The sequence below is a fragment of the Fundulus heteroclitus genome, chromosome 18 (assembly GCF_011125445.2).
Source record: "Fundulus heteroclitus isolate FHET01 chromosome 18, MU-UCD_Fhet_4.1, whole genome shotgun sequence".
Taxonomy (NCBI): domain Eukaryota; kingdom Metazoa; phylum Chordata; class Actinopteri; order Cyprinodontiformes; family Fundulidae; genus Fundulus; species Fundulus heteroclitus.
The window spans coordinates 35,700,409-35,727,464 of record NC_046378.1 but is presented as its reverse complement, the minus strand read 5'-3'; the positions used below and the strand labels follow the sequence as shown (position 1 = coordinate 35,727,464).

Genomic DNA, 27,056 nt, shown 5'->3' with positions numbered 1-27,056 from the left:
CTGCGACCTGAAGGGGGGCGGGGTGTGAAGTGCCTCCTTTAGATTTAAAGAGACGCCATCAAAACGAGTTGATCTCAGAATCTCCTCAGAACAGGGGTAACAGATGGGCTGTGAGAAATTCAGACTACAACACCGCAGGTCCACTTTACATACACTACAACTCAACGATTTAAGGAAAGCATTGGGGTTCCATGCTAGATCTGGGCCATAAATAGCACCAGGATCAAACGTAAACCTTTTCCTGCTGTAATGGAGCCTCCAATTCAATAATCTGGTCTGTTTAAATCAGATGCAAACTAAGGGACAGACTGAAAGCAAACAAACTAAAACAAAAGAGAGTTGAAAGATGCTTACTCAGGAGGTAATTTAAAATATTTTATTAGACATGTGATATTAAAAACATTTAAAATCAGTTTAGACCAATTGAACTGCAGGAACTGTTAAATGACCTTTCCCCTTTTTCAAGCTAATAAAAAGGAATATATTTATCGGGAAATAAAATATAATACATGATGAAAACGCTTGAAAAAGTGAGCAAAAATAATTTCTGTGAGACCTAAATAACCAATGCACAGAGGGAAAGATCTAAAGAGCTTGAGCTTTATTTACACTATTCATAAAACCTGCTTTCAAACGTAAATTTGTGTAACAACAGTACCTTAACACTATGTACAATGCCTCAATATGTTTGCTTCTCCGTCGAAGCATAGTAAAAAAAAAAAAAAAAAAAAAAAACACAAAGAAAAAAGAAAAACAATAGACACACAATAATAAAATAACTATTTGCATTTAAAACATTTAACCAATCACCGTCTTCCTAAAAAATTATCACAGTAAGTTTAAAAGGCATAGCTCTTGTTGTAAAAGCGAAGAGTGTATACTCCACCATTGCTACAACCACAAGTGAAGTCCACTGAATCCGCAGGACGGGCGGTCAGTCCGGAGTTTTACTGATTCAATAGTTTATAGCTTTAATGATTTTGTTCGATATCGTTGCAGTGGACTAGACTCCCGTCTTCTCTTTGATCCAGCCACGAAATTGGGTGACTGTCGTGTAGATGCCTGGTTTGTTCCTACGAGCGCATCCTTCCCCCCAACTCACCACTCCTGCCAGGAAAGAACGACCGTTTTCCGGGCTGGACAGAGGTCCACCAGAGTCTCCCTAAAAAAGAAAAAAAGAAAAAAGAAACACAGATATGGTTCACCTGTTACAATCAGATCATAACATGTAAGCAATTGGTGTGTAATAAATACTCGTGACAAATATTTTATAATAAACACATCGTGCACCCTACTGCATATTTGTCTACATTTGGTTTACATTGTTTACATTTCAACTGCCTACTGTTCACTGCTGCACTTTATCCGGAAGTAAATTGAAATTTATCCTGTAAGTGACTGCGATTGATCACTGCACTTTATCCTGTACTGTAATTCACTGCAAGGTATCCTGTAGAGTTACTGCAATATTTCTGAGCTGTGTGAAAACGAAATTTCGTTCTGTATGCACTCCGTGTATACAAAATGACAATAAAGAAAGTCTAAGTCTAAGTCTAAGTTGTATAGAGCCTTCCATTTGGTGGTCTGGATGTAAATTTGTTTTGGAAAGTAAACATGAGGGAATACTTTGAGGGCTTGATTTGAAGGTGTATGCGTTATGCCCCATTAATGTTTGAGACTCTTACTTTATTAGTTCCTACAATTATTCAACCCTCACTGCAAATTACATTTATTGGCAAAATTTGAAATTACTCAGGTGTTCGCAATGAAAACATTACACAAGAACCTTGAGTACTTTTACTGAAGTAAATATTTCAAGGATGTCTTCCAAATGCAACACTAAATGAAACTTTCAATGACTTCTCCCATCTGAACGTAAAAACATACAATTAACCTGTCATGGTTTCAGTTTTGGTCTGGCCTTTTGCCCCGTTTTTCAGTTCCTCCTCCTCTCACTCAGCTCACCCTTCACTCCCTCAGCAATCAGTCACACCTGTTAGGCACCAATCAGTCAGAACTCACTCCACCTGCTAGCCTCCCTTCAAAAGCCTCCCTCAGTCTTCTCTTCCCCGCCGGTTCATCATCAGTCTCCACTCACTCCACGTCTGTCAGCCTAGTTTGTTCCCTGTTTAGCTGCTAGAATTCCTGCCACCTCAGTGCTTCAAGTAAAGCCTCTGCTAGCTGTTGGATTTTCCTGCCACCCCTGTGCTCCTAGTTTGCTCTCTGCTCTGTTGCCTGGATCTTCTGCTGCTCTGCATCTCAAGAACTCTCTCCGGTCCTCTAGCTCCAGCACCCATCCTCAACCTCCTGCTCAGTCGAGACTCTGTTTTTTTTCACTCCACTACTATGTTCTCTGAAAGGGAGGGAGGGTACGATTTAAGGGGAAGGGGAAATTTTAAGACTAATAGATGTAGAACTACAAGGAAAAGATTATGTTTATCAATTTGCGGAGTTAAATTGTGGAACAAACTAAATGAGAACCTAAAGCAATGCCCAAACATATTCCTTTTTAAAAAAAATTTACAAAGAAATTATTTTCAGAAGGTATAGATAAGTATGGTGGAAAGTTTTGTTGGTGTTATTGTTTTGCTATTTGTGTATATATATATATATATATATATATATATATATATATATATATATATATATATATATATATATATATATATATATATATATATATATATAAATAAATAAATAAAATTATAATTATAAATATTGTAAATTGAAGAAATAAAAGAATTAAAGGGGTAGGAGTACATAAGTTTTACTTCTTCCTACTCCTTTTTGCACATGTAATAGAGGTATATTAACTCAGGAAAGAAGGGTACCTTGTTTATTGTTTTCTCGTCAATGTTTTTAAACATTGTTTTATTGTTTTTTTTGTTTTTTTTTCTGTTTGTATATATTTTCTCTTGCATGTTCGAAATAAAGATATCAATTCAATTCAATTCAATACTCATCCTCTCTTCAATAAAACTCTTATATACTAGCTCAGTGTGTGGTTGAATTCGGGTTCATCAGACAAATCGTGACATATCCTAAATATATATTGGAGGTGGCTTCATGGCAGAGGAGTTGGTAACACTGTTGCCTTGCAGCCAGAAGATCCTAGGTTCGGCCTCGGGGTCTTTATGCTTAGAGTTAGCATGTTCCCTCTGTGCAGGTAAGTAAGTAAACTTTATATAGCATCTTTCACAGGATAAAAATCACAAAGTGCTTCACAATAAAAAAAAACAACACAAAATATATAAAAAGATAAAACAGCATGAAACTAGTTAAAAGCCAGTCGGAACAAGTCTTCAACTGCTTCTTAAAATAATGAACAGAGTCAAGACCATGGAAAGATAAAGGCAACACATTCCACAGTCTGGGGGCCACGACTTTAAAAGACCGATCCCCTCTGGTCCTGTAATTAGTTTGTGGAACCATTAACAGCCTTTGGCTGGAGGATCTCAAGCTATACAGAAGGGGAATATGGTTTTAAAAGGTTGGACATATAAACTGGAGCTAAAATGTACCAGTAGCCAGTGTAAAGAGAATAAAACTGGGGTGATATTCTGTCTTTTTGTTATGTTGGTTAAAAGTCTTGCAGCAGCATTCTGCACTGACTGCAGATGGCCAAGACCGTTCTTAATTAAACAAAAAAAGTTACAGTAGTCAAGAAGAGATTAAATAATAGCATGAATAATCATCTCTAATTCAGCAGTTTTTGATTAATCTGTGAGAATGACTCTCTAGTGACATGGCAGAATCAGAAATTATGCCAAGGTTTCTGAGGCTTGGTTTGAAAGAGGAGGGCAATACACCCAGAAATTTCTCAATTTCCATTATTTGGTTCTTAGGGGCAATGATGAGTGTTTTCATCTTATCAGAGTTTACCTGCAAGTAGTTGTCTCAGAGCCACTGTTTAATATCATTAACATCGTTTATCAAGCACAACAGCTTAAAATATTCAGTTGGTTTAAAAGTACACCAGAGTTGAATGTCATCAGCATAGAAATGATAAAACACATCAGGGAACTGCCTGAGGATCTGGCCAAGAAGGAAAATATATTAAAGAAAAACAATAGGTCCCAACATAAAGCAAAGCTTCGCCTCTGGCTAGCAGTGAGGAGTATTAGTTATGATTTCCAGTACTTTATTTTCTTTCCAGCATTCTCCTAGAGACTTATTCCATTTCTTTTATGTCATTTCTAACCAGATATTTTTAAGAAAACTTAAGAAAAAAAATTATGTGACTGGCTATTTTATAATTAGGACTGAATTGGAATATACTGTATCTAAATTTGACTAAATGGTTATAAGAAATTGGATCCATTTTGTAAAAGAGGTTTGAGATGACATTTGTTGCGAAGCAGCACTACATAGATAAACTGAAACAAACATTCAACATGAAAGGAAGGTAAAGAAACCAGCACAAATATGAAAACTAGATAATAAAAATCTAAGTAAAAGATAAATAAGCTCCTTACCTGACAAGCATCCACTCCTCCTTTCAGTACTCCAGCACAAAGCATCCGGGATGTGATTTGACCTCGCATTAAATCGTTACACACAGATCTGCTAATGATTTTGACCGGAGCTTTCTGGAGTTTCAATGCAGCACTTCCTAAAATAAATATATAAAAATAAAATCATTAAAAAAAATCCATTAGAAACCATCAGCCCACGGATTATGAGCTCTAGAAAAGTAAGCAGACACAAAAAAATTCTCTATATAGGCCTGATATACGTATAAGGCACGGTCCGATCAGGTTTTATGCTGCTGATTCTGATACCGATCTCATGGATTGGCTTTTTAGTTTTTGAGTGCTACTGGCAATGTGATCTGGAAAGAAGGAGCCATAAAATCACTTTCATTTAGACACAAAAAAAAATGTTTTTTTTTTATTGGTTTCAGTCTCCTAATCCAATTATTTTTTTCATAGTTTTGCTTATTAATTTCATTTTAACTGGTACTTTAAACTAAGCTAATAACCTTAAAATAAAGAGTTTAACTAAAGTAATTTAACTGGATGTTTAAGTATTGTGTTAACATATGTGTTTTTTTGTATTTTGGAAAGAAATTGTGTTTATTCTGTATGTGAGTGGTGCTTGTTGTTTGAGAATGTCTGGGCGTAAATTCTCTCTATACATTATTTATTCTCAAATTACAGCTCTAAGATTGTATTCTAGTCATTTGTATATTATTCATTCCTGATTTTGACATTTCTGCTCTGCCACAGTAAAAGTGGTGAAAAACACATTTCCCAATATTTTAAAATCTGACACCCTTTAATAACCATTAATAAAACCAAAGAATCATTTCATTTAATGTATATTGAAATACATACATTTACATCATGAAGAATTAGTTGAGCTCATTTGACTGTTTGAATGTGTACTCACCTCCCTCTCTTGTTGCTCCCCACCCTGTGACCCACACATTGTGACCGACCGGAAAGTCATGTTGGGGGGCTGGTAAGCAGATGGGCTGGATGTAGTTAGAGTAGCTGACGGGACTCTCTAGCTCCATCAGGGCGATGTCATTGTCGTAGGTGAAATGGTTGTAACTAGGGTGAGATATGACCTGCTTCACTTTCCTCTTTGCGGCATTAGCGTCCTTCCTCCGCTGGTCATCAAGGCCGAGGTAAGCCTCCCAATTTCTAGGATCTGACATTCTGCAATCAAACAAGTAAGAAAGATTATTCCTAATCTCTGATCATCTCTGTGGTACCATCAGATTAAATGGCAAACTGTATTTTACAGAAATTGACAGTTATCTTGAGGGACTAGACTGTTTCCAGGGTTAGGTGTCAGCTAGCTAACTAGGTTGTGAGGGCAGCATAATAAAAAAAAAAAATCACCATGGCTACTTAGATTTGGTTAGCAGTGGAAAAACCTTAAGATTTCTTCTCTTAGGACTTGATTTCATCTCTCCTTACAGCTATATTTATTACCAAGCTCTAAGGCTATAGTATGTTGCATGGCCAGCTGTTTATAAAAATGAAACTTTACTTGAGTTGTCCGTCATCTTGCACACAGTGGGCAGCAGTGACCAGCCATTTTTGACTGATGAGGGATGCTCCGCAGACAGCTCCGTAATCTTTCAAGTGGAGGCTGATTTGCCATGGGAACTCTCCTTCATCTGCATCTTGCCCACCCACAATACGTGTCTTGGAATATATTTGTTTCATCCCACAGTCTGCAAAAAAACAAACAAACGAAAAGACGGTAACAGGTAGGCCTGTGGCAACGTGCCTTTAAACAGTTGAAATGTTAAAACCGGTTGGGTTAGGAAGAACAGAAGATGAAGACAAGGGCGACATACCACAGTTCTCCTCGTCAGAGCCATCTTCACAGTCGGCTGTTCCGTCACACTCTGGGTTCACCTTGTTGATGCATTTGTTGTTTTTGCATTTGTATGTGTCATCAGTGCATCTCAAATCGGCCTCTGGGGAGAAAAAAACAAATAAATAAAAAAATCTAAAGACAACACCCTCATAACTTCCTGCTCTGTGGTGAAAACAAGCAAATGCAGAACACATTTTTAAAAGGAATCCTAACTTGTATTTTTTTTATTGGTATTTTATGTGAGACATATATATATATATATATATATATATATATATATATATATATATATATATATATATATATATATATATATATATATATATATATATATATATATATATATATATATATATATATATATATATATAAATAAATAATATCAAAAGTGTGGCATGTCATTGTTGTCAGCGCTCCTAGGTTAATTATTTTTATACCATGGTCTGCCTGAATACTTAATTCTGATTGGCTGCAGGGTGTCCGTCTCAGTCTGTCTCACTGCGAAGCTGCTAGTGAATGAAGCTTCTGGTGGCCAGTGTTGCCAGATTAGGCAATTTACCACGGGTATCATTCGCTTTGGGCGGGTAGACGTAATTTGGGCAGATTTAGAGTCAGCACAGATGGTTTTTGAGTTAACCTATTAACATCATCATTTCATCTAGTCATTGGTTCATAGCAGTTATTGGGGAAATTTGACTGAACCATGATCACAAATCACACTGGATTGTATTATAGTTCTGAGGAGTAAGTTTAGAGCTCAGATATACAGCCAAAAGTGAATTTTGCAATAAATGTAAGAACTCTGGGAGGGGTTTTGTTTGACTGCAGCTTTCGAAAACACATAGTACTGATGGCCATTCAGGCCAGTCCATACTGTGAATATAACAAGGAAAACCTTGACCCTATATGGCAACGCTACTGGTGGCTACTGTGCTGCTCTCGGTAGGGAAGGAAAACTAGAGACAACAGTCCAGTGTTGCCAACTTAGCGACTCTTATTATATTTAGGGACTTTTCTGACTCCTCTGGCAACCTTTATTAAAAAACAGGACAAACTAATCTAGTGACTTTTCCCTGTGTTTTTGGGGATTTAGCAGTTTCATGTGAAAGTAGCAATCTGTCAACCATTACTGTCTCAGGACAGCTGCCAGAGCTGTGTGTGGGTCTCCCTATTCCCTCAGCATGTCTCACAGGCATAGGCAGCTGCTTTGTCCTGAAACCCCTGCATGCAGTCAGAGCAAAGTGAGCAGAGAGGAGACCTGCTCCGTTTTCACATTGCAAATGTATAACTGCTGATGATTCCGCCCTGGATTACAAAGCTGATATAAATATAGTTTTTAAATCTAGTCTCTTATTTTTCTCTGAAACTGTTGCACTAATTACCACACACCTTTAATCGCTTATTCACCTTGTTCATAGTGTGTGCCTCTGATCGATGTTTTTGGTCAAATTAGATGCACCTACTGTGGATTCAGGCAATGTATACGAATTCACACATGATTTCTCAAAGTAATGTTAACACATGTTACATTTCAATGAGATTTAAACAACAGCGACCCACCCACCCCTGTTTACCACCACGTTTAAACCCTGATACACATCTGGAAACTGACATTTTTAGTCCATTGTTCTTAGCAAAATAACTGAAACTCAATTAGATTGGATAAAAAGCTAGTGAACAGCAATTTCCAAGTCCTGCCTAGTATTATAGGCAGTGTGTCCTCGTGGACGGGAACTTTACTGAATGTTTTACGTTGCTCTCAAACATCGAGGCATTTCAAATAAACAAGTCACACATAGCTATGAATTAAAGTGACTTTTCTCAAGAGCGCACTCACCACTGCGGGAACTTTTTATTTGCGCAGTGGGAAGCTGGACCCTGCAGAGGGTGTGGAAGGGGTGAGAGAGGTGAACGTGATGTCAACTGGCTGAGAAGGCTTACGGTGTGCAGGACTTCATCATGCAGTGCGCACATAGATAGTAGACAAACGGCAAGAGACTAATGCCGCGATGCAGCAGAGCCTTGGAACATATTTAGTCCATTTAAATAAATGTTATGCGCTTTATATTTGATAATTGAACTCATGAATATGTAAAGTTCCAATAGCAGGAAAGTTGTCCAAATTCCTTGAAATTTGAGATCATAAAAAAAAAAAAAAAAACTTTCATAGTGCAGTTACTTTTTAGGAGAAGTAACTAGTTACCTTTTAAAGTAACTGGCCCAACACTATAAAATAACTAATAAACAGCATCAATATTCTTACTGTTGTATTTTATTCTTGTTGTCAGAGTCCCTGGTGTTTGAGGGCCAGTTTTGCCTAATTAGAAATTAGCCGTTTGTCACCTTGTACAGATTTATCTTTAATAAATGGCAAACTCTTGTATAGAGCTTTATCAAATCATGAGGATCCCAAAGCGGTTTACACTACATTTAGTCATTTATACTCTGACGGGGATAAGCCACACTGTAGCCCCAGCTGCCCTGAAGAGAGGCTGCCACAAATCGGTGCCACCTTAAGATTTTAAAGGCATACTATGCAACATTTTTCAGTTAATTAATGTGTTCCATACCGTTTTGGATGATTAAATGAGTCATTTCAGGTCGAACAAAGGTTTTCTCGGCCGCCCTGGTGGTTTGTGGGGGAAATACCGCACTTGTTATTGCAAGAGCCCTCGGCCCGCACCCACAGGCTCTGAAGTCTCGTGCAAGACCGCGAGAGTCGGTCTTGCTTTACGGCGAGAACTCCATGTGTTTTTGCCCAGCCATTCATTATATGCACACGCGAAAGCAACAACAAAGAACCGCGTGTTAACCTCAAATAAACATGCAAGCATATCAAGTTTTTATTATTATTATTATTATTATTATTATTATTATTATTATTATTATTATTATTATTATTATTATTATTATTATTATTATTATTATTATTTATTTTTTTGAATGTTGGTGAGACGCTACCGCGGCGGCCGCGGCGAGGCAGCCGCCTCGCCAAGATAGCGCTGCGGGAAGCCTGATGTTCATACCTTTACTGTGTTAGTCATTGTTTGTACTGCCGTTTTTTCCACTTTTCGTTGCGTTCGCCTGTCTGCTAAGCTCAAAACAACCGCGCCTGGCTTCACGGAGAAACCAGAACAGCTGAGCGTCTTTATGACAGTGCACTTTTACTTTCGCCCTCTGGGGGGAGCCTCGCTGGAAAATCAACCCCGGTTGCAAAGTATACCTTTAAGATCTGACCACCGCCAACAGGCAAGGCAGGTGAAGTGTCTTGCCCGAGGACACACCAACTGAGAACAGTCTTATGTCTACTTTCAGTTTCCAGTGCATAACTAATTGGATGGAACCAAACTTTAAACGACAATTAAAGAAAGAAACGATCTACTAATCTTACTTCCTTGACAGCTGAGCTCATCCGAATTGTCTCCACAGTCGTCTGTGCCGTCGCAGCGCCTCTTCTCAGACACACATTTGCCGTTCTTGCAGGTGATCTCTCCAGCTTCACATTTAGCTAAAAAAAAAAATAATATAGTAATAATAGTATGAGAAACGGGTCTGCTCTTTACTGTATGGAGAAAAACCAACAGTGCCAGCAGCTCTTACCACAGTTCATCTCATCTGTCTTGTCACCGCAGTTATCTATACCATCGCACTTCCAGAACTTGGAGACACACTTCCCATTTTTACAGGTGATTGTATTCGATTTGCACACTGGAGAAGGAAGAGTTTAGGAAAAACTGGCTCAACTGTAAAATTGTGCCTAAAACAAGTAGTTTCTATTTGGTGGGTGTAAATCACACTTACCACAGTTGTTCTCGTCACTCCTGTCTCCGCAGTCATCCCAGCCGTCACAGGTGACGTTACTGCTGACGCACCGCTTATTGTTGCAAAGGAACTGATTTGGACAAGCTGTGGGCGACACCGTGGGTGTAAAAAACAAAAGGAACATCTTGAAGATGAAGTAAATCTAAACATAGCTCCACCACTTACTGTCTTGACGATCAACGGCCTCATAAAGTGCAAGGAAGCCCCTGTCCACATAGGAGTGATCAGAGCGAAAATGCACTTTCATTACGTTGGTTTTGCTGATTTGAACCAGCGACCCGTCACGCCTCTCTCCACAAAGTCTGAGAAACAGATTTAAGAACAATGACAAACCCATTTCATTCTTTTCTAATCAGTTTTCGGCTCCATTTCAAATCCCCAACTCAGCGTTACTGAACTTACTTTTCGCCGTTGTCAATCTGCACATAGTCTTTATCACATTTTTTGCCCGTCTCCTGGCCGGGCTCAGCCAACAACAGATTTTTGAATGTAACTTTCACTACCTTATCCGTAGGGACCTTAAACAAAAAGGACGGTGAGTTAAAATTTCAAAATCACACAACAAATCATTGGATAATGTGTCCATGAGTTAAACTTACTTCTATTTCCCAATCACACTGGATATTAGGAGGATAGTAGTTTGGAAAGTTTGGAGTAGAGAAGCTGCCTTTTGTACCTTTTAGTTTGGAACCGCAGCTTTTACCTGGAAAAAAAAAAAGGAAAACATGATTCACACTATCACACTCTGAAGGCTTTTGTTGGTGGAAACAAAGTTTTCGCCCTTCTCCCGACCGGATTTGGGAAGTTTTGCTTTGGTCTGCTTCTGTAAAAGGTCTTCTTCTGATTCTTCCATTTCAGGCATCGCCACAGGGAGTCATCCGTCTCCATCTAACACTATCGTCTGCATATTTTTCTCTCACACTAACCACCTTCATCATGTCAAATCCATGAAACACCTTGTTGGTCTTTCTCTAGGCTTTCTCGACTATCCGACGGACCCTCCTTTCCAGAACCCCTGAATAGACCTTACCAGGGAGGCTTAAGTGTGTGATTCCTCTGTAGTTGGAACACACCCTCCGGTCCCCCTTTTTAAATAGGGGGACCACCACCCCAGTCTGCCAATCCATGGGAACTGCCTCAGATGTCCACGCAATGTTGCAGAGCCGCGTTAACCAACACAGCCCCACAACATCCAGAGCCTTAAGGTACTCAGGGCGAATCTCATCCACCCCCGGAGCCTTGCCACCGAGGAGCTTTTTAACAACCTCGGCAACCTCAGCACCAGAGATGGGAGAACCCGACCCAGAGTCCTCAGGCTCTGCTTCCTCAATGGAAGACATGTTGTTGGGATTAAGGAGATCTTCGAAGTATTCCGCCCACCGACACACGACTTCCCGAGTCGAGGTCAGCAGCACTCCACCTTTATTATAAACAGTGTTGGTACTGCACTGCTTCCCCCTCCTGTGGGGGCCACATCTGATTTTAAAACTCCAAGATGAGATTCCTGAGTGGCCAAGCCGAAAGTCTTGGCATAAATCCAATTCAGATTGTGTAGCATCACCCTACAACACCATAAACATTTAAAACCCTCCAATGTGGCTAAATTAAAGGAACAATAAGTAAAAGTGACACCTAGTGTTGCATATCAGAAACAACACATACACACAGCCTGCAATGGCCAACAGCTGTTTTCTTAGTGGTCCATTGATGCTGTGAAACTGCACTGAATTTTTACTTACACAGGATAGGCATACAATGTTTTATTCTGTTCCATTTCTGGTCTGGCTTCCATGTTTGCAGGCTGCTGCTCTTTGGCAAACATAAAATACCAAATTCTGTTTTGGGGACCTTGGGAACTCTCATATGTTTGGCACAGGAACCAGGAAGTAAACATGAGCCACACACTGCACCGCAGTTGTTCCACAATGTAGCTCTAATTTTCAAAGGGGAAAAACCGGACTAAATAATTGTTGATGGAGAGAACCGATTGTTTAGAGGGAATGCTACTTACATCCCAGGTGACAAATGAGAATGATTTTGGTAAATTTTACAGTAAATGTCTTCTTTAATGCTCCCAGCTCATGTTGCTAAGGATGGTACAACTACTTATTTGCTTTAGGAGGTAATTACTTTTTCTCATAGGGCCAAGTGAAGGTGGATAGCTTTTTTTCTCAATGAATGAAATCATCATTTGAAAACTTTTTTTTTTTGCATTTACTGTTATCTTTATAAAATATCAAATTTGTTTGATGATCTGATAAAATTTAAGTGGGACTAATAAAAAGCAGAATCAAAAGAAAATCTGTAAGGAGCAAAAAACCCTTTTCACAACAATACATAAATAAAACAGAGAGACACTTCAACCCTTACTTATGGTGCCAGGTGGTATTTGTGTGACCTTTGCTCGAAATCCCGGGTACTCGTTTTCCTCATTTGTGCCCATTGTAACCAGCATGACATTTCCAGAAGAATATAATGTTATGGGCTCACTGCGTGGAATGTGTCCACACAACCTGTAGAAAACAAATTAACAAGTTTTGAGAACTAACTCATGATTTAGAGGCGCAAAACATATGGGTTTTCACAGAATCTTGATTTTAATGTTTACTGGTTTTAGTTTTTCACAGCTGGTGAAATCTCACAGATATAACTGTAGACAGTTTAACTTTTATCCCTAAAACGAAACACAATATATACAAGTTTGCCATTTAGAAAGACAAAAGCCTTAGTGTGCAACTTTGGGCAGGCGACACATCTATCTGTCCACAGCCAGGACGTCAGGACATCAGCATGATTTTTCATGTAGGCTACTGGTGACAGTTAATACAGCACAAATTCATATAATTTTCTACCTGGACGTTGTTTTTCTCACTAAATAATTAAGGTGAGGATTAATTAAGGTAATCAATTAATATAAACAACAGTGGCATGAAATTATTGTTGTTGGTGTGAAAGCTCAGAATTAGATGTGTGTGAGAGCGAAAAAAATTAACAAATCTTGTGACTTTATTAAAATGTAAAATTAGTATTACTTTATATGTAAATGCTTAATACCATGTCTATCTTGTTTAAGAGGGAAACAAAAAATATTTCAGCATGAAATATTTATTTATTTACACATTTGTTTACCCATTGTGTAAACATGAGGGCGTTATGATTAATGATATAGGCCAGAGTTTAACATTTTAATGGCACCAGGATGTTTTCATTCCAATTCAGAAAAGTGCTTGAAAACAAAACAAAAAATTTTTGTCTGAGAAAATGTTTTTTTACCAGTGTCATTTATCGCAAAATTGCATATTAAAATGACCAAATAGGCTTTTACACTTTCAGAAATAAAAGGATAAAATATGTGATTAATTTGCGATTAATCTTGAGTTAACTATTGAAATTATGCAATTAATCGCGATTAAAAATTGTAATCGATTGTATCCCCTTATTCCATAACAGAAAACACAGTTTAAATTTTATTTTCATTTATCTTTTGAAGCAGACAAAATTAAAAGAGAAATATACTCACTCTTCCAAAGCACGGCTCTCTATGGGCACGAGAGAGTCATAGATTTTCACAAAGTCATTTTTGCAGTTGTCTTCCAGGGCCATATCCTCAAACTCCAGCTTGATGATGTGTCCACGGTCTGCTCGAAGCTGCCACTGGGTGAAGGAGTTCGGGGCGTACGGCTTGTTTGGGAAGCCAGGAGACTCTATCAAACCAACCTTATTGGGCTTTGTGTGTTCTAGAAACTTTGATTGTTCTGACAAACAGAGACAAAAATGACTTATTTAGAACTCAGTAATAACTTAGTATGTCACAGTCAAACAACCAAGACCTGCCTATACTCAAGGCCTAAAATAGTGTCCTATTTTCTAATCTTGATTACAACCTTTTACTGTTAAGAGTATCCGTAGAATGTGCTGAACAAAACGCCTCGGTCCATTGGGCCCACCCAAGTTGCAGCTTACAGGACTTAAACGATTGGTGGTTAACATCCTGGTATTAGATAACACAGTACACTTTCAAAGGACTCCATGTTTACCTTCAATATGATCATCCTCATGGAGAATGTGTCTTTTTATATGAATAATGGTTTTGTTACCATGAGGAGGTCCCATCAAGGTGGTTTGTTGATTCTACAGGTAATAACACCTTGGTGGGCTGGTGAAATGCTTTCCTAAAATTACTCAAATAATTAAGAATTTAAAAGGGCGTAATCACTTTTTAATTTATGGCCAGGATGGTTTGTGCTTTTTATAGGTAAAGAACAAGAAATAAATAAAAATTTACAATACAAGCATTTATTTTTATTTACTCCTCCCACATCTCAGTAGTTCATGAAAAGTTTAAAACCATACCTTTTCTAACTTCCTGTGAATGCTGGCTTTTCTGCAGTGGTATCACTAGCTTGTACGTAAGCAGGAGTGAACGTATGGTTAAGGTTTGGCTACTTTTATTTTTGTCAACCTTTACATAGTTTCTCTCAACTTGAGAGTTTCTGTTGTGACTCTCCATCTTTCTTAGCAAAAACTTGCTAAGCTGCAAATAATATTGTGATTTCTTTTAAAAATCAGACACTTAAGACAGCTTCACATCGGTGATCGGTAATTATTAAACTCTTAATTTAGACTTTGTAGGACCTAAGTTTGCCCATATCACCTCATAGATTTGCCGTTAAGGTGCTTTTACCTTCAGTAAATTAAAACATGGTTACTATAAAGAAAAAAAAAAATAACTTGGGTACTTACTCTTAAATGATGATGGCAACAATTTTTCATCCAAGACTACGGGAGGAACCAAAAACAGAGACACACTTAGATCAACGAGTATTATCAGACAGGATGTGGCAACATAAACAACCACAAAAAACAGCAGAGCAAATACAGACCCAGAGACAAGCTCTTACCTGAGGTCTTTATGTCTCTAATTTCAAGGATGTTAGCTGGTCTCTCAGGCGACTGTAGAACTCTTCTCACACCTTGTTCCAGTTTCGACATAGCCTGGTCAACAGATGATTCTTGGCCCACAGGGACTTTAAACTCTGACCGGTAGTAGGCAATAACGCTGCCCTCGCTGGAAAAATTGACACCAGAACTTACAATGGCCACCATGCTTAGAAATACCAGTTAAAACACATACTCATATAACAATCTTTTTTAATATGTGATCATCCATTATACAATTCTTAAGGCACATGCACGACCGGAAATTCAGAGAGGGATTGCAGGTTTTGCACACTATATAATAGCAGTTGAATGGATAGTTCCTCAGGCTTAAAATCAATTTATTCCTTTAACTCTTGTGTTATTAATGGGAAAGAGGTGAATAGAGGAGACCCGACAGGGAATGTAGTGAGGAGACAAGAGAGTGTCACCTAAGACTAAATAGAAAGGGAGAAAGCAATAAGTTAAAGCTGCACATTAATCTCAGGTATGTGTAGGACAGTGTATAATTTCTTGTCAGGCTCATAAGCAATACACCCCCCCCCCCCCCCCCCACAGCAAAGCTTGTAAGGGAATGTTAAAATGTGAATTTCAGGCTCTGCAAACACTACCAGTCAGAAGTTTGGACTCACCTTTGTCATTCAATGGCTTTTCCTTATGTTTATGACTTTCTACATTGCAGATACATAATGAAGACTTCAGAACTGTGACTCAAAAGCATATAGAATCCTACATCAAATTAAAAATTGTGAAATAAATCAAAAACATCTTGTATATTCTAGCTTTTTCTAAATATCACCCCCCGCCCCCCTTTCAGTTACTGCTTTGATCACTCTTGGCCTTCTTTGCATGAGCTTCATGAGTTTATGAAATGGGTTTCCAACTGTCTTGAAGAAGTTCCCAGAGGTAGTAATAAAAATAAAGACAAAAAACTTGTTAAGGATTATGGGATCACAGAGCCTGGAGCTGCAGAAAGCAGGACTTCACAGATGTGCCATGCATGGGTGGGTATCCCTGGAGCCCGGCTATTCCACAGTCTAACAGTGACACGTGTCCCAAACGACATGGGAAGGATCAACCACACTGAACGAGAGGGTCAGTCCAAACTTTCGACTGGTATTGCATATGTGACCAACAGGAACAGAGTTATGACTCTATACGCCATCTTCAGCCATACCTGAACGCCTGAACTGTAGACTTTACATAACATTTCTTCAGCTGCGGAATCTTGGCGTAAATCAATTTGAGCTGAAAAAAGTCGATATAAAAACAGACAAAACGCTTAGGTGAAGGTGAGTAATGACAATAAAACTCCTCTATGTTTTGGGTATGAGAACCCGGCAGACTTACATCTCGCAACACCTGCTCAGCCAAAGCTTTGAATTCGGGAGAGGTGGAGTTCTCATAGGCGTCTTCAAACACCTGGTTGTCAATCCTCATCGATCCGGTGTAAATCCTCTTGCTGTGCAGGTCTTTACGGACTGAAAGAACCCAAGACCGAGACTGAGCATGCATACTTAAACTTTTTCAGGTTAATCAATCAACTGTCAGTACAGCAGCTTATCTGGAAATACAGATACTTTTTCTTTTCCTCATCTTGGTCTGGAAAATACTGAAAACACAGCAAGCTTTTCCAGGCTGCATGAGAACCCTGTCCTGCAGATAGCCAGGCTAATAAACCTCATATTAGCTTGTTGTACTTGTGTTACTCTGGAAGTCCTTGTTAAATTTCAGTGAGGTTATATTAAATAATTGTGTTTAGATTTTCTCAGATTGTTCTTACAGATTTTTTAGTTGTTGTTGCTTTTAATTCCTTGTGCAGTTGATTATTGTTTATAATGAGGAAACAAATCTAGGCTCCTGAAAGGCAGGCAGGGACTTTCAATATTCTGGGACCACACTTCACTAATTTTTTTATTTTTTGGGGTCTAAATTAAGATTTAGGTGAGAATATCTACGCAAAAAACAAACTTTAAAGCAACTTCCTCCATATGGCAGACCAATCTGCGGTCTCTGAAAACATGAGGCTGTTGGGTTCTCAAAGGAAATGTGCATAAAACTCCAGGCTCTTATTTTTCCTCTCAGTCTTACATCTGTTGGCTGACTTTTCTCAGATTGACAGGAAGCCTGCGGGCTTCCACTGCATTGCCACATGTACCTACTGAGAAGTCTAGGAAAGCTGCACAGATTAAAAGCATTACTATAAATGCTATACAAGACTGGGTCCTGATAAGACCTGCTTCTGGAACTGCTTAATTGTCGGAAAAATTATCACCACCGTTATTGTGGTCACAACAGGAATCCCCATTATAAATCATGATAACTTAGTAGGACTGGAAACAAATTATATTTTCTTACTAAATATTGAGACAATTCTTTCCACAAACAGGCTGTGGGGCAGAATACCCAAAAAGATCCAGGGCAGAAAATAGAGGACACTAGAGATATCTACAGCTGCCATTTTGATCCAATTCAACTCAAAAATACTTTATTAAACCAAAAGGGACACTAAATTTGGACACCAACCTGGTGTGTCATTTAAGATATGACATTAAAAGTTCACCTCCCGGACCGGACTGTGAAGGCTCACTGTGATGTATATTGCGTCCATGCTTCTGACCAGTAGGTGAAGCTTGGCGCTTTGTTTTGTTTTAGTCCTGCTGAGGTTTCAGAGCAGAAGAACTAATAAAACAGACTAACACGGTTGTTAAACTAAAGTCAGCTCTCGGTTTACTGATAACACAATATTAAAGCTCCCACCTACATGGGCGTGCAGTGGACTCTCCGCGGACGGTTTACCTTCATGGTTGAGCGTACTTATTGCCTACATTTCTTGTGACAAATTTCTACAATTCCCACACTTTTTGCCAGCAGGACGAAGCGGGGGAAGAAGGGATGTTTAAATGTTTGATTAGCTTAGCTAGTTGAACATGTAGAGCCATTTCTTTTCCAGCAGGCTGCCAACGCACACCTGTCAGTGACAGAGAGGGACGGCGATGCCACGCGTCCTTGCAATCGCCTGCTTGGAGCAGCTCAGTGTATCAAGCTTGGTGTCACATATGAAACAGTCCGATGTGAAAACTTCTTGCCGCCAAGCCGTTTATAGTGATACCATGTATGTGGTCAAAAAATTGAGCTCTGCGCGTGCCTATCGGCACGGAGTCATGTCTCTGCAAGTAATGCTGGCTCACACATGTAAGTTCACAGCGAATAATATATATATATTTTTTAAATCGATCTTTGGGTATATGACTATGAGAATCGATTCATAATTGGAAAATCAACTTTTTTTTTAAACACTGCCCTATATGGGAGGGGTATTAAACGAGTTTAGCAGTCTACAAACGTGTGGGATGAAGCTGTTGTGAAATCTGGTTGTTCTGCATTTCAAGTTGGTGAAAACCTTTGGCCAGAGGGCAGCAGGGAGAACAGCCAATGATGGTGACGTACGAAACCCACGGCTGACTCTACCGGACTGAGGGCGGTCCCCCTTTTATATCGAATACATGTTTTTTGCAACAGAAACTATTCCCAGCATCTCAGCAGTGAGTGAAACAAAAATAAAACGCTAGTGTCATGTGATTCCCAGAGGGTAATCAGTCTGGGATTATAAGCAAAATAAGGAATACAGAGAACAAAATGATGAGAATATAAACAAAAATAACACGTGTTGCTCTCAGCTTCATGTGAACTCAAGTGCGAACACCACAACAGCCATAATCAATGTGTGAACTGGCCAGTATTTCCCATAATATAAGTGAAACAAGTTATATAACTGACCATTCTTTCCCATAACATATTGTTAAAGAATAAAATCAAGTTAAATAACTGGCCAGTTTTGCCACCAAAAGAGCAAAAATGATTTATATAACTGACCAGTTTTTTCCCATAATATATTGTCAAAGAACAAAAATAATTCTTTGGTATATCAACCCTGGTCATGTAGCATCTGTGAGCAGTGCCATGGATGGAAGGAAGTGCTGTCCTAAGGGTCTCTTCACTGTCTTCACCAATCTCTCCACATATTTACAGTCTGAGGCATTGCAGGCCCCAGACCAGTTATTCTCTTTAACCCCTTAAGCCCACTCATGGGTGAGCTTAAAGGGTTAAAGAAAGTAAAAAAGTATTCAAGTACGAAATCACATATTTAATTATCCATTATTATATGCCAAACCATATGTAACCAGCTGGTTTTATTAGTTGGCAAATTGTTGTGGTCTTTATAAATTCCCACTTATGTTGGGCCAAAAACACATCATTGCCCCGCCCCGGACTGTAATCACCCCGTGCTACAAATATGTCCGTCTTTGTTAAATAGCATGAAACTTGTCACGATTTGTCGTGAAAAACAGCTTCAAGTATCCACTTTGTTCTCCAGAGAGCGGACGGTGGCGAGCAAGTTGGATAGAAACAACGTTTGGCAAGGATTAGCTTTTAGCTTGGCCATTGGCCCTCCCTATCTGCCGTGCTTCAGTTTCCCATCACATCGCCTTCGTCTACTCCAGGTGCGCTGGCAGGAGGTCCTGCTGCTTCGTAGGCAGCTGGGTCTTGCTGGTATAGCAGTCCGTAGCTGCTCAGTGTGCATAGTTGTAATCTCCACTGTTGTTAATAAGCAGGATACGCATAGTTCTAGAATAAACTTCCAATCAAATACCAGTCTCCCATTGTTACACTGTATGTTCAGTGCTAAACTAGATGATATAAATGACTTACTTGCTGTTGCCCTTAGAATAATAAAGGATTTTTGTAACTGGGGACCTCCCTAAACAGAATAAAAAGAAAGGAAATGGTGGAATGTGCTTCAGAGCAGTAGACGATTTGTAACTTAGCACATCTCTGCTGTTCTCCTTGCAAATAAAAACGTCTGTTGTCTTTTTTCCCTGTGTTGTCTAATGAATGTTTTAGACACTTGAAAAGAATGCGTGAACCTTACATTTAATTGGTCCTTCAAGCCGGAGACCAATACACCTGAGGATTCCAGTAGGTAAAGTGAAACCGGGTAAAAGATTGTGGCCACAGCTGCAAGATCTTTTCTAGGACAGGATCCGTCCTGTCTGCTGGGATCCAAAGGTTGACGGTACTCCGTGAGGGGATAGACAAAAGTGGTGTGAAGTTTTGTTTAAAAGTGTGAGGTCAGTGACTGAGGGTCATTGCACGTAGAAAAACCCTGGAAATCCTAGGCACTAACAGGTAAAAGGGATAACGGAGTCTGAAAAGTCCGTGTAATAAAGGGATAAAGGAGTCGAAAAGTCCGTGTAATAATAGGGTGGTGGAGTCCTACAAAGTAAAAGTCCGTGGTGTGTATAAGTGTGTGACTGGAAAATTAAATACCACTAGGTATTTTCTTTTCATTTAAAAACAGTGGGATTGTAAGTAACAAGCCTCTTGTGGATGTTGTAGCAAGAATTCTCTGCTTGAAAGAGCTGAAATGAGAATTACCACAACAGGTTTTTTAATGTTACCCCACAGTGATGATTTCAGTTCCATAGAAAACTTTAGGTGTTGACAAAGGAACTGGACTAAATTCTTAAAAATGGGAAGAGTCGCAGAGGACTCTCCCTGCGTGCAAGCTATCTGTCTTATATGTTGTCTTTGTTATGTCTTGTTTAATATATTGTTTCGGTTAAAATGGGATCCATTGCATGAGTGAAGGAGAGCCTGCTTGAGTCCGCGCCGCTTGAAAGAGTGTGCGTATGTGTGGCTGAGAATCGTGCCTGAGCGCATGGGATTTACGGTGGAAAGTTAATGTGTGAAGTTGATTTTATTTTGGAGGAAAAAGTAAGAAAGTGTTTATCATGGTGGGAGCATTTGATCAGGATATTGGTGAAAATGAATGGATCTATGCGCCCTGGAAATCATTGGGGGACCAGGTCGATGCATTAATGGCTTTTTTTTTAACTGTGTGAGTGGTTGAAATAGCACGTCGATAAAGATGACAGACAAGTGGCTTATCCAATCATATGCAAGGAATTTTGATAAGGCCCAGCCTTTTGAAACGCCATTCCTATGGATCTGTCCCAGATGGATGACTGGAGCTAGGAGGAGCGAAATTCATTTGGCTGGGGTCAGGTTATAACATTGCAGAACCCAACCCATAAACCGTACTTTATTGCTTATTTGTTGTCTTTTTATGTCTCTAAAATGTAAAATTAGTATTACTTTAAATTTAAATGCTTAATACCATGTCTATCTTTGTTTAAGAGGTTAAAAAAAATATTTCGGCATGAAAACGGGTATTTATTTACAAGGGGACAGATAGGGCATTGGGACTTGCACAACAGCCGATACCGCAACCTAATGTCACAAACTGGGAGGAGGCAGTATTGTTCTTCACCAAGATGGCTGCCCCCACTAAAGGACATTCAAATGAAAATTACTCTTAATTAAAAAAGCTTATCATTTATTGAACAGTATGTAATAGTTTTATATTTTAATTACTTTCAGCAGTTTGAATTCTGATTTTGACCGGACTTCTCCTTTAAGATTAGTTATTCAGTACTACACAATCAAAGTTGAGATGAGCTGACTGTGGGAAAAATCCTCATTACCATTATTTTAGTCACAACAAAAATCCAAATTATCCCAACCCACTCGAGATGGGTCCAAAAAAAAGACCCTGCTGCTCTGGAAATACTGGAAGAGCAAAGGAAAATAACGCTCTGGCTAATTGCAGTTTCTATGCTATTATTAACAATAAAAATAAGTGATAAGAAAATGGGAACAGTTCTGTAACTGTAGTAAAAAAGATATATGAGCAATTTATTATTTTAGCAGCAGTAGGATAACTGACTTATCTTAAATCAAAACAACGAGATCAGATATAATTTCATAACATACAGTTATAATCAGCAAATTTCAAGGGAGATAAAGCAGGGTACAAAACTTGTCATTTGATTTACCTTTTTTTAGGGATTTGTTAGCTCTGCCTTTCCTTTAAATAACCACACAAAGTGTAGGTATTTTTAGCAAAATAATTTAGGGGTCATTCACAATTTTCAACCTTTTCACAAACATACTGTTTTTTTAATATGAACGTATAATACAAAGCTATTTTTTGAAACTGAAGTCAGGTTCCTTGTTTGTGCACACAATCTCGACTAATAAAGCTGCTTCTGATTCTCTACTCTGCCGCCTTCGTCTTTATTTCCTCACCCTCTGGAAGACTGTTTTCATAACATTAACACATTCGCTGCACATATGCAGTTCATCCCCACATCTTAAGAAGGAGGAGCTACTTACAATGGAAATGCCAGACCAGCAGCCCAGTCATCAGAGCAACGACAGCGGCAAAGATCACCGCCCCGATCACAGCGCCCGTCTTGCCCGGATGCTTTTTTTTCTCTAGCTTTTTGTTGTCTGCCACTTGCAGGAACTGCTCATTCTCAAAGTCTTTACCCTGAAAAAAAAAAATTACAAATCAAAATAAATGTGAAAACAGTTCACTGCGTCGTTGCACCTTTAAAGTATTTTCCCCATAGAAAGCTTGGTGATTTCATAACTGTGAATGTCAAATATCCACCTTCTCCCCCACCTTACAGCTTAAACTTATTTTTTTGCACTTTGTCACACTTACATGTCTCAATCACCAAATTTTACTTTCAGACACAGATATCCAATGAAAAAACTGCTGTTTTTCGTGATGTTATATATTAAAGGGAATAAAAGCTTTCTAAACCATCCTGACTTTTAGTAAAAAGTAATCAACTCCCTAAACCTAATAACGAATTGCTCCACCTTGGCAACAACAACTGCCACTAAGCATTTGTGGCGTGTCTTGGAGCACAAACAGACAGTTTAAGGTCACACCTTAGCATCTCAGTCACATTTAAGTCCAGATCTTGACTAGATTATTCAATAACACACATTTTTTAAAATTATTTATAACCATTCAAAAGGTGGACTAGCTGACGGGCTTTGGATAACTGCCCTGCTTTGAAGTTAATATGCATTTGAGCTTGAGTTCTGGTTAAAGAGCAGCTCCATCAAATCCTTCAGGTCCTCACCCCCCCCTCCTACTACTAATGGTACCATCAACGTGTTTCATGCTTGGTCTGATGTTGTTCTTCTAATTTCTCTGTCAGTTAGTGGACTATTCTGTTATGACATGGAGGTGAATTGCTGTGTTTTTTCCCCCTCACTGCGTTTCCATCGTCTCACTTTCTGCTTGGCTAAATGTCACATTCAGCGGGAAACACCACACACACACACGTTAGGATATTTAGTTTTTTTAATTTCCCTTTAGGATCAATAAAGTATATTTGAACAGAATATGGGGCCAAGACGATCCAACGTGTTCTTCTTAACACTGTCGGAAAGGGAAGATTGAGGCAAAAATCGAGCAAATTTCTCTGCTGTGTGATCCCGGCACGACCCCTCCGTTAAAGCCACAACAATGGCTGCCAATCAGGTCAAGGTTTCAATTTAAATTTTAGTCTTGACCTTCAAAGCTTTACGTGGTCAGGGTCCTCCCTATACTGCTGATTTGATTCAAATGCATAATCCTTCCTGTAGTTTGAAGCCATCAAACCAAAAGCTTTCAGGGGTTTAAATCTTCACAAGCTGTAGCAACCAGACTGTGGTATGCATTCCCTAATGTCCTGTGGTATTTAGAGCCTGGCTACTTTAAAAAAAAAGCAGCTACACACAATTTTATTCCAAAAAGCTTCAAGTTAGATTTGAGCTTTAAGAATCGTTTTTATTGTGATCATTATGTAAAATAATGATGTGTTTTTATGTACGTATCGTGTCTTGTTTTCCCTTTTCGTACGTTTCTGTGTATTTTGTTGGGTTTATTCTTCTTGTAAAGAACTTTGTCTGTTAAAAAGTGCTGCAACATTAATGCTTCACTCTCTTCATGCTGTCAGACAGGTTCTGTTGTAAGGATTAAGTGATTCTACAGGATTGGCAATAACTAGGGTTGCGTAAAAAACGTGAAACAACAAAAATAAACATGGTAAATCACAGTTAATTAATGACTCAACTGTGATTTACCCCCCAATCCACACACAAATACACAACAAATGGCCAGGTTCCAGAGCTATGGATGCACCTGACAGACTTTGAGCCTGAGTCATCATAGATGGGTGAGCAGTTACCTGCAGGACGTCATACACAGATTGGGGCGGGGGAGGAGGTGCAAAGGTTTCACCACACAAAATCCTGTCTAACCGGCTGGAGCAAACCGCAGACTCACGACAGGTTCCTGAGTGTTCACTGCAGCAGAGCCAAACTCAAAAACAGCCCTGTTCACGTCTTATCGAACAGATCGCAAAGGAGTCGTGACGTCCAGAATAAACACGATTAACCAACTTTAGCTCCCACTTGTCATTGATTATGTTTACCACTAAAACTGTGACACAGCTTCGCGTTTTACGTCCAGAAAGCAACACTTTTGGTTTGCCTAAACCCGACACTCGCGCTAAGCTACAGAGAACACATTGTTCTGGAGCTCTGAGGGCAAAGTTCAAGCATCTCATCCTGAAGAGGAAGAGACGCACGTTTTAAATCCTGTGGAACAGAGATCCCTTCCAGTGTTTTTGGTTGGATAATAGTCACAGATTCAGATGCATAACACATAAATCAGGCGTTTTCTGAGTCCTCTGTGTGAAGCAGAATAAACATGGGACAACAAAGACATCCTCTCAGAATCCATTATATTCAACACATTAACACTGAATCAGACAAAAGGGGAAATACTTAAAACTGCAGGCTATTGTGAGAATTTAAAGCCAAGTTAATGGACATTATCTAACCTGCTGATCCCCATTCAGATAAAAGGATCTGCATCAGGTTGTTTCCCCTTCTCTGGCCCACTGATTGCTACAAATGTCAAAAATTCACCAGAAATCTGTTTTTGATTCTCACTGTGGGGGCAAAGACATCCCTAAACATGTCCTTTAGGGCTTTGTTTTAACAAATCCTACAAATATGAAGGGTTAGTTTCTATGTTCTGGACCGGGGGTCACCAACATGGTGCCCGCGGGCACCGAGTAGTTCAGAAAGGTGGGTGACTAAAAATCCTGCTAGGCCGTGGAGTGATGTAATGTCATTTTATTCAGTACAGGTGTGAACGAGTCTCAACAGGGTGGAGAAACCTGCCAGAATTTACTACGGCTGACTTCTGAAGTGTCTGGAGAATTAAAAGCTTGGCGTTGGCAATAACAGCTGTCATTCTGAAGGAAGAACTGGGCCACGGATCATGTTTTTAAACCAAAATTCACAAAATTCTTGTAACCCACATCCCAGGAAAAAAGGGCGTGTGCAGTGGAATATTTATCCGTTTTTCCTTTTAGGTTTCTCTGACGACATTACCTGGAACAGAAATCAAGGCACCATCTCCCTGTGACATATATCTCCAAGATTACAAATGTTAAGCATAAAAATATGGTAGCTTTTTGAAATGTATTAACCCAATTAAGAGCAGAATAAATTAAAGTTCATTCATATTATTGTTAACTATTGAAAAAAAGCAAATTGTCAATAGTTACACCCCAAACAAGACTTTAACCTTGTTCATTAACTTTTTTGGTCCATTTTTTGTTAATTTTGGGGCAAACATCAGTGTTTTTGGACAGGACAAGCTGAGCCGGCCCTCATCCAGCACACCGGTTTGTGTATATATATATATATACACCATGGAAACAAAAAAAAAAAAAAAAAAAAAACACTGCTTGCTTTGCCTCAGATGCGGGGTATAACATTCAGATCATGGAAAACATGGAAGAAAATCGAAAGCCAGGAGGAGACAGCGCCACCACCCGTGGAAAGCTTACCACACTCGGGGTGTATTTCGGCGCAGTGTTCATGTAGTCCATCGCCTCTCCTTTAATTTGTCTTATTTAAATGTGTTTAAAAGGTCCAAAAACTGTCTTTTTTTAAATTCCTCTTCTCAGTTTCAGTAGATGGACCCGAAGGTCGCTTCCTGGAATTAACCTGCAGGCCCAGCAACAAGCTTAACCCTGAGTTAACTATTAAACAATAAATAAATAAAAATATCTAGAAAAGGAAAAACAGAAACACGGCAATGGTATAAAGAAAACTCCTCTCCAGCTGAGATGTTCGTCAGTTTCCACCTGAACCGAAAATGTCCGCCGGTGCGTCTTGAAGGGGGCGAGACACAACAAAAAGAAATCTTTCTTCCGGGAACCGGGCGGTTTCTGCGGGCGTGTCTCCACCCCCGATACACCTGCGCTGACTTCCTGTTTACCCGAGAGAGCAGAAACCCAGCCCTAACAGCATATCAGGCTCATTCCCAGCCCGGAAATGTCAGCCTAAACCCCGCGCGCTGGTTCTGGACACAGTTCGGTGTCGGATCACCTTAGCTGTCGGATTCAAAGCCAAAATCCAAATAGTCCGGGGCTCATTTGGTTCCTCCCAGTCCAGCTACAGAGACGGCCACGTGATCTCAGGTGCGCACCACCTGTGAGTTTGGATGAGTCACTTCATAATTCATCTCGTTTTTTGTTTGTTTGTTTCAGAACAGTTTCGGCATGACAGAAACATGATCTTTCCCCCTAAATCAGGGGTGTCCAAAGTTTTCGGTTCATGGGCCAAAATTGTCAAGTCAAAGGAACTTGAGGGCCAAAAAAATTTACACAATTCTTTTAAGCCAAAACAATCAGGTACATTTTTTTAGCTGATTGTTTTAAATAAATACATTTGTCAGATTTTTGGTAGGAAATGAATGTGTAAATCATTGTAGATCCAAAGGTCAAAAAAGGGTTTTGCTCATTTGTCGTATTAAAAGATGCTCATCCAGTTTGCTAATTATTTTCAATAATTTAATTTTACTCTTTAACAACAATGAACTTTACTCTTTTAGGTCTAGCAATATAAGAACAGTGTTTGGGTCAGTTGTTCTTTGAAACTCTTGCTGTAATTAACCAGTTTTAATAATTCGGAATCAAAACAGACTTTAATGCACCAAAATCTGCATTTGAGTAATTAAATATCACTGGATA

General features: G+C 39.2%; 1 protein-coding gene across 1 annotated transcript; it reads right to left on the bottom strand.

Annotated features, from left to right (window-relative positions):
- Positions 1-361: 361 nt before the first annotated feature.
- On the bottom strand, positions 362-26,345 carry st14a (ST14 transmembrane serine protease matriptase a). Its single transcript, XM_036149638.1, has 19 exons — positions 25,869-26,345; positions 22,336-22,492; positions 16,447-16,577; positions 16,274-16,344; positions 15,060-15,226; positions 14,902-14,937; positions 13,679-13,913; positions 12,529-12,671; positions 10,758-10,861; positions 10,561-10,676; positions 10,324-10,460; positions 10,138-10,242; positions 9,937-10,044; positions 9,728-9,844; positions 6,314-6,436; positions 6,001-6,187; positions 5,392-5,663; positions 4,476-4,612; positions 362-1,162 (listed from the first exon to the last, which is right to left on the bottom strand). The coding sequence occupies exons 1-19, from the start codon at positions 25,908-25,910 to the stop codon at positions 1,004-1,006; spliced, it is 2,547 nt and encodes an 848-aa protein (XP_036005531.1). The 5' UTR covers positions 25,911-26,345; the 3' UTR covers positions 362-1,003.
- Between the last annotated feature and the right edge of the window lie 711 nt (positions 26,346-27,056).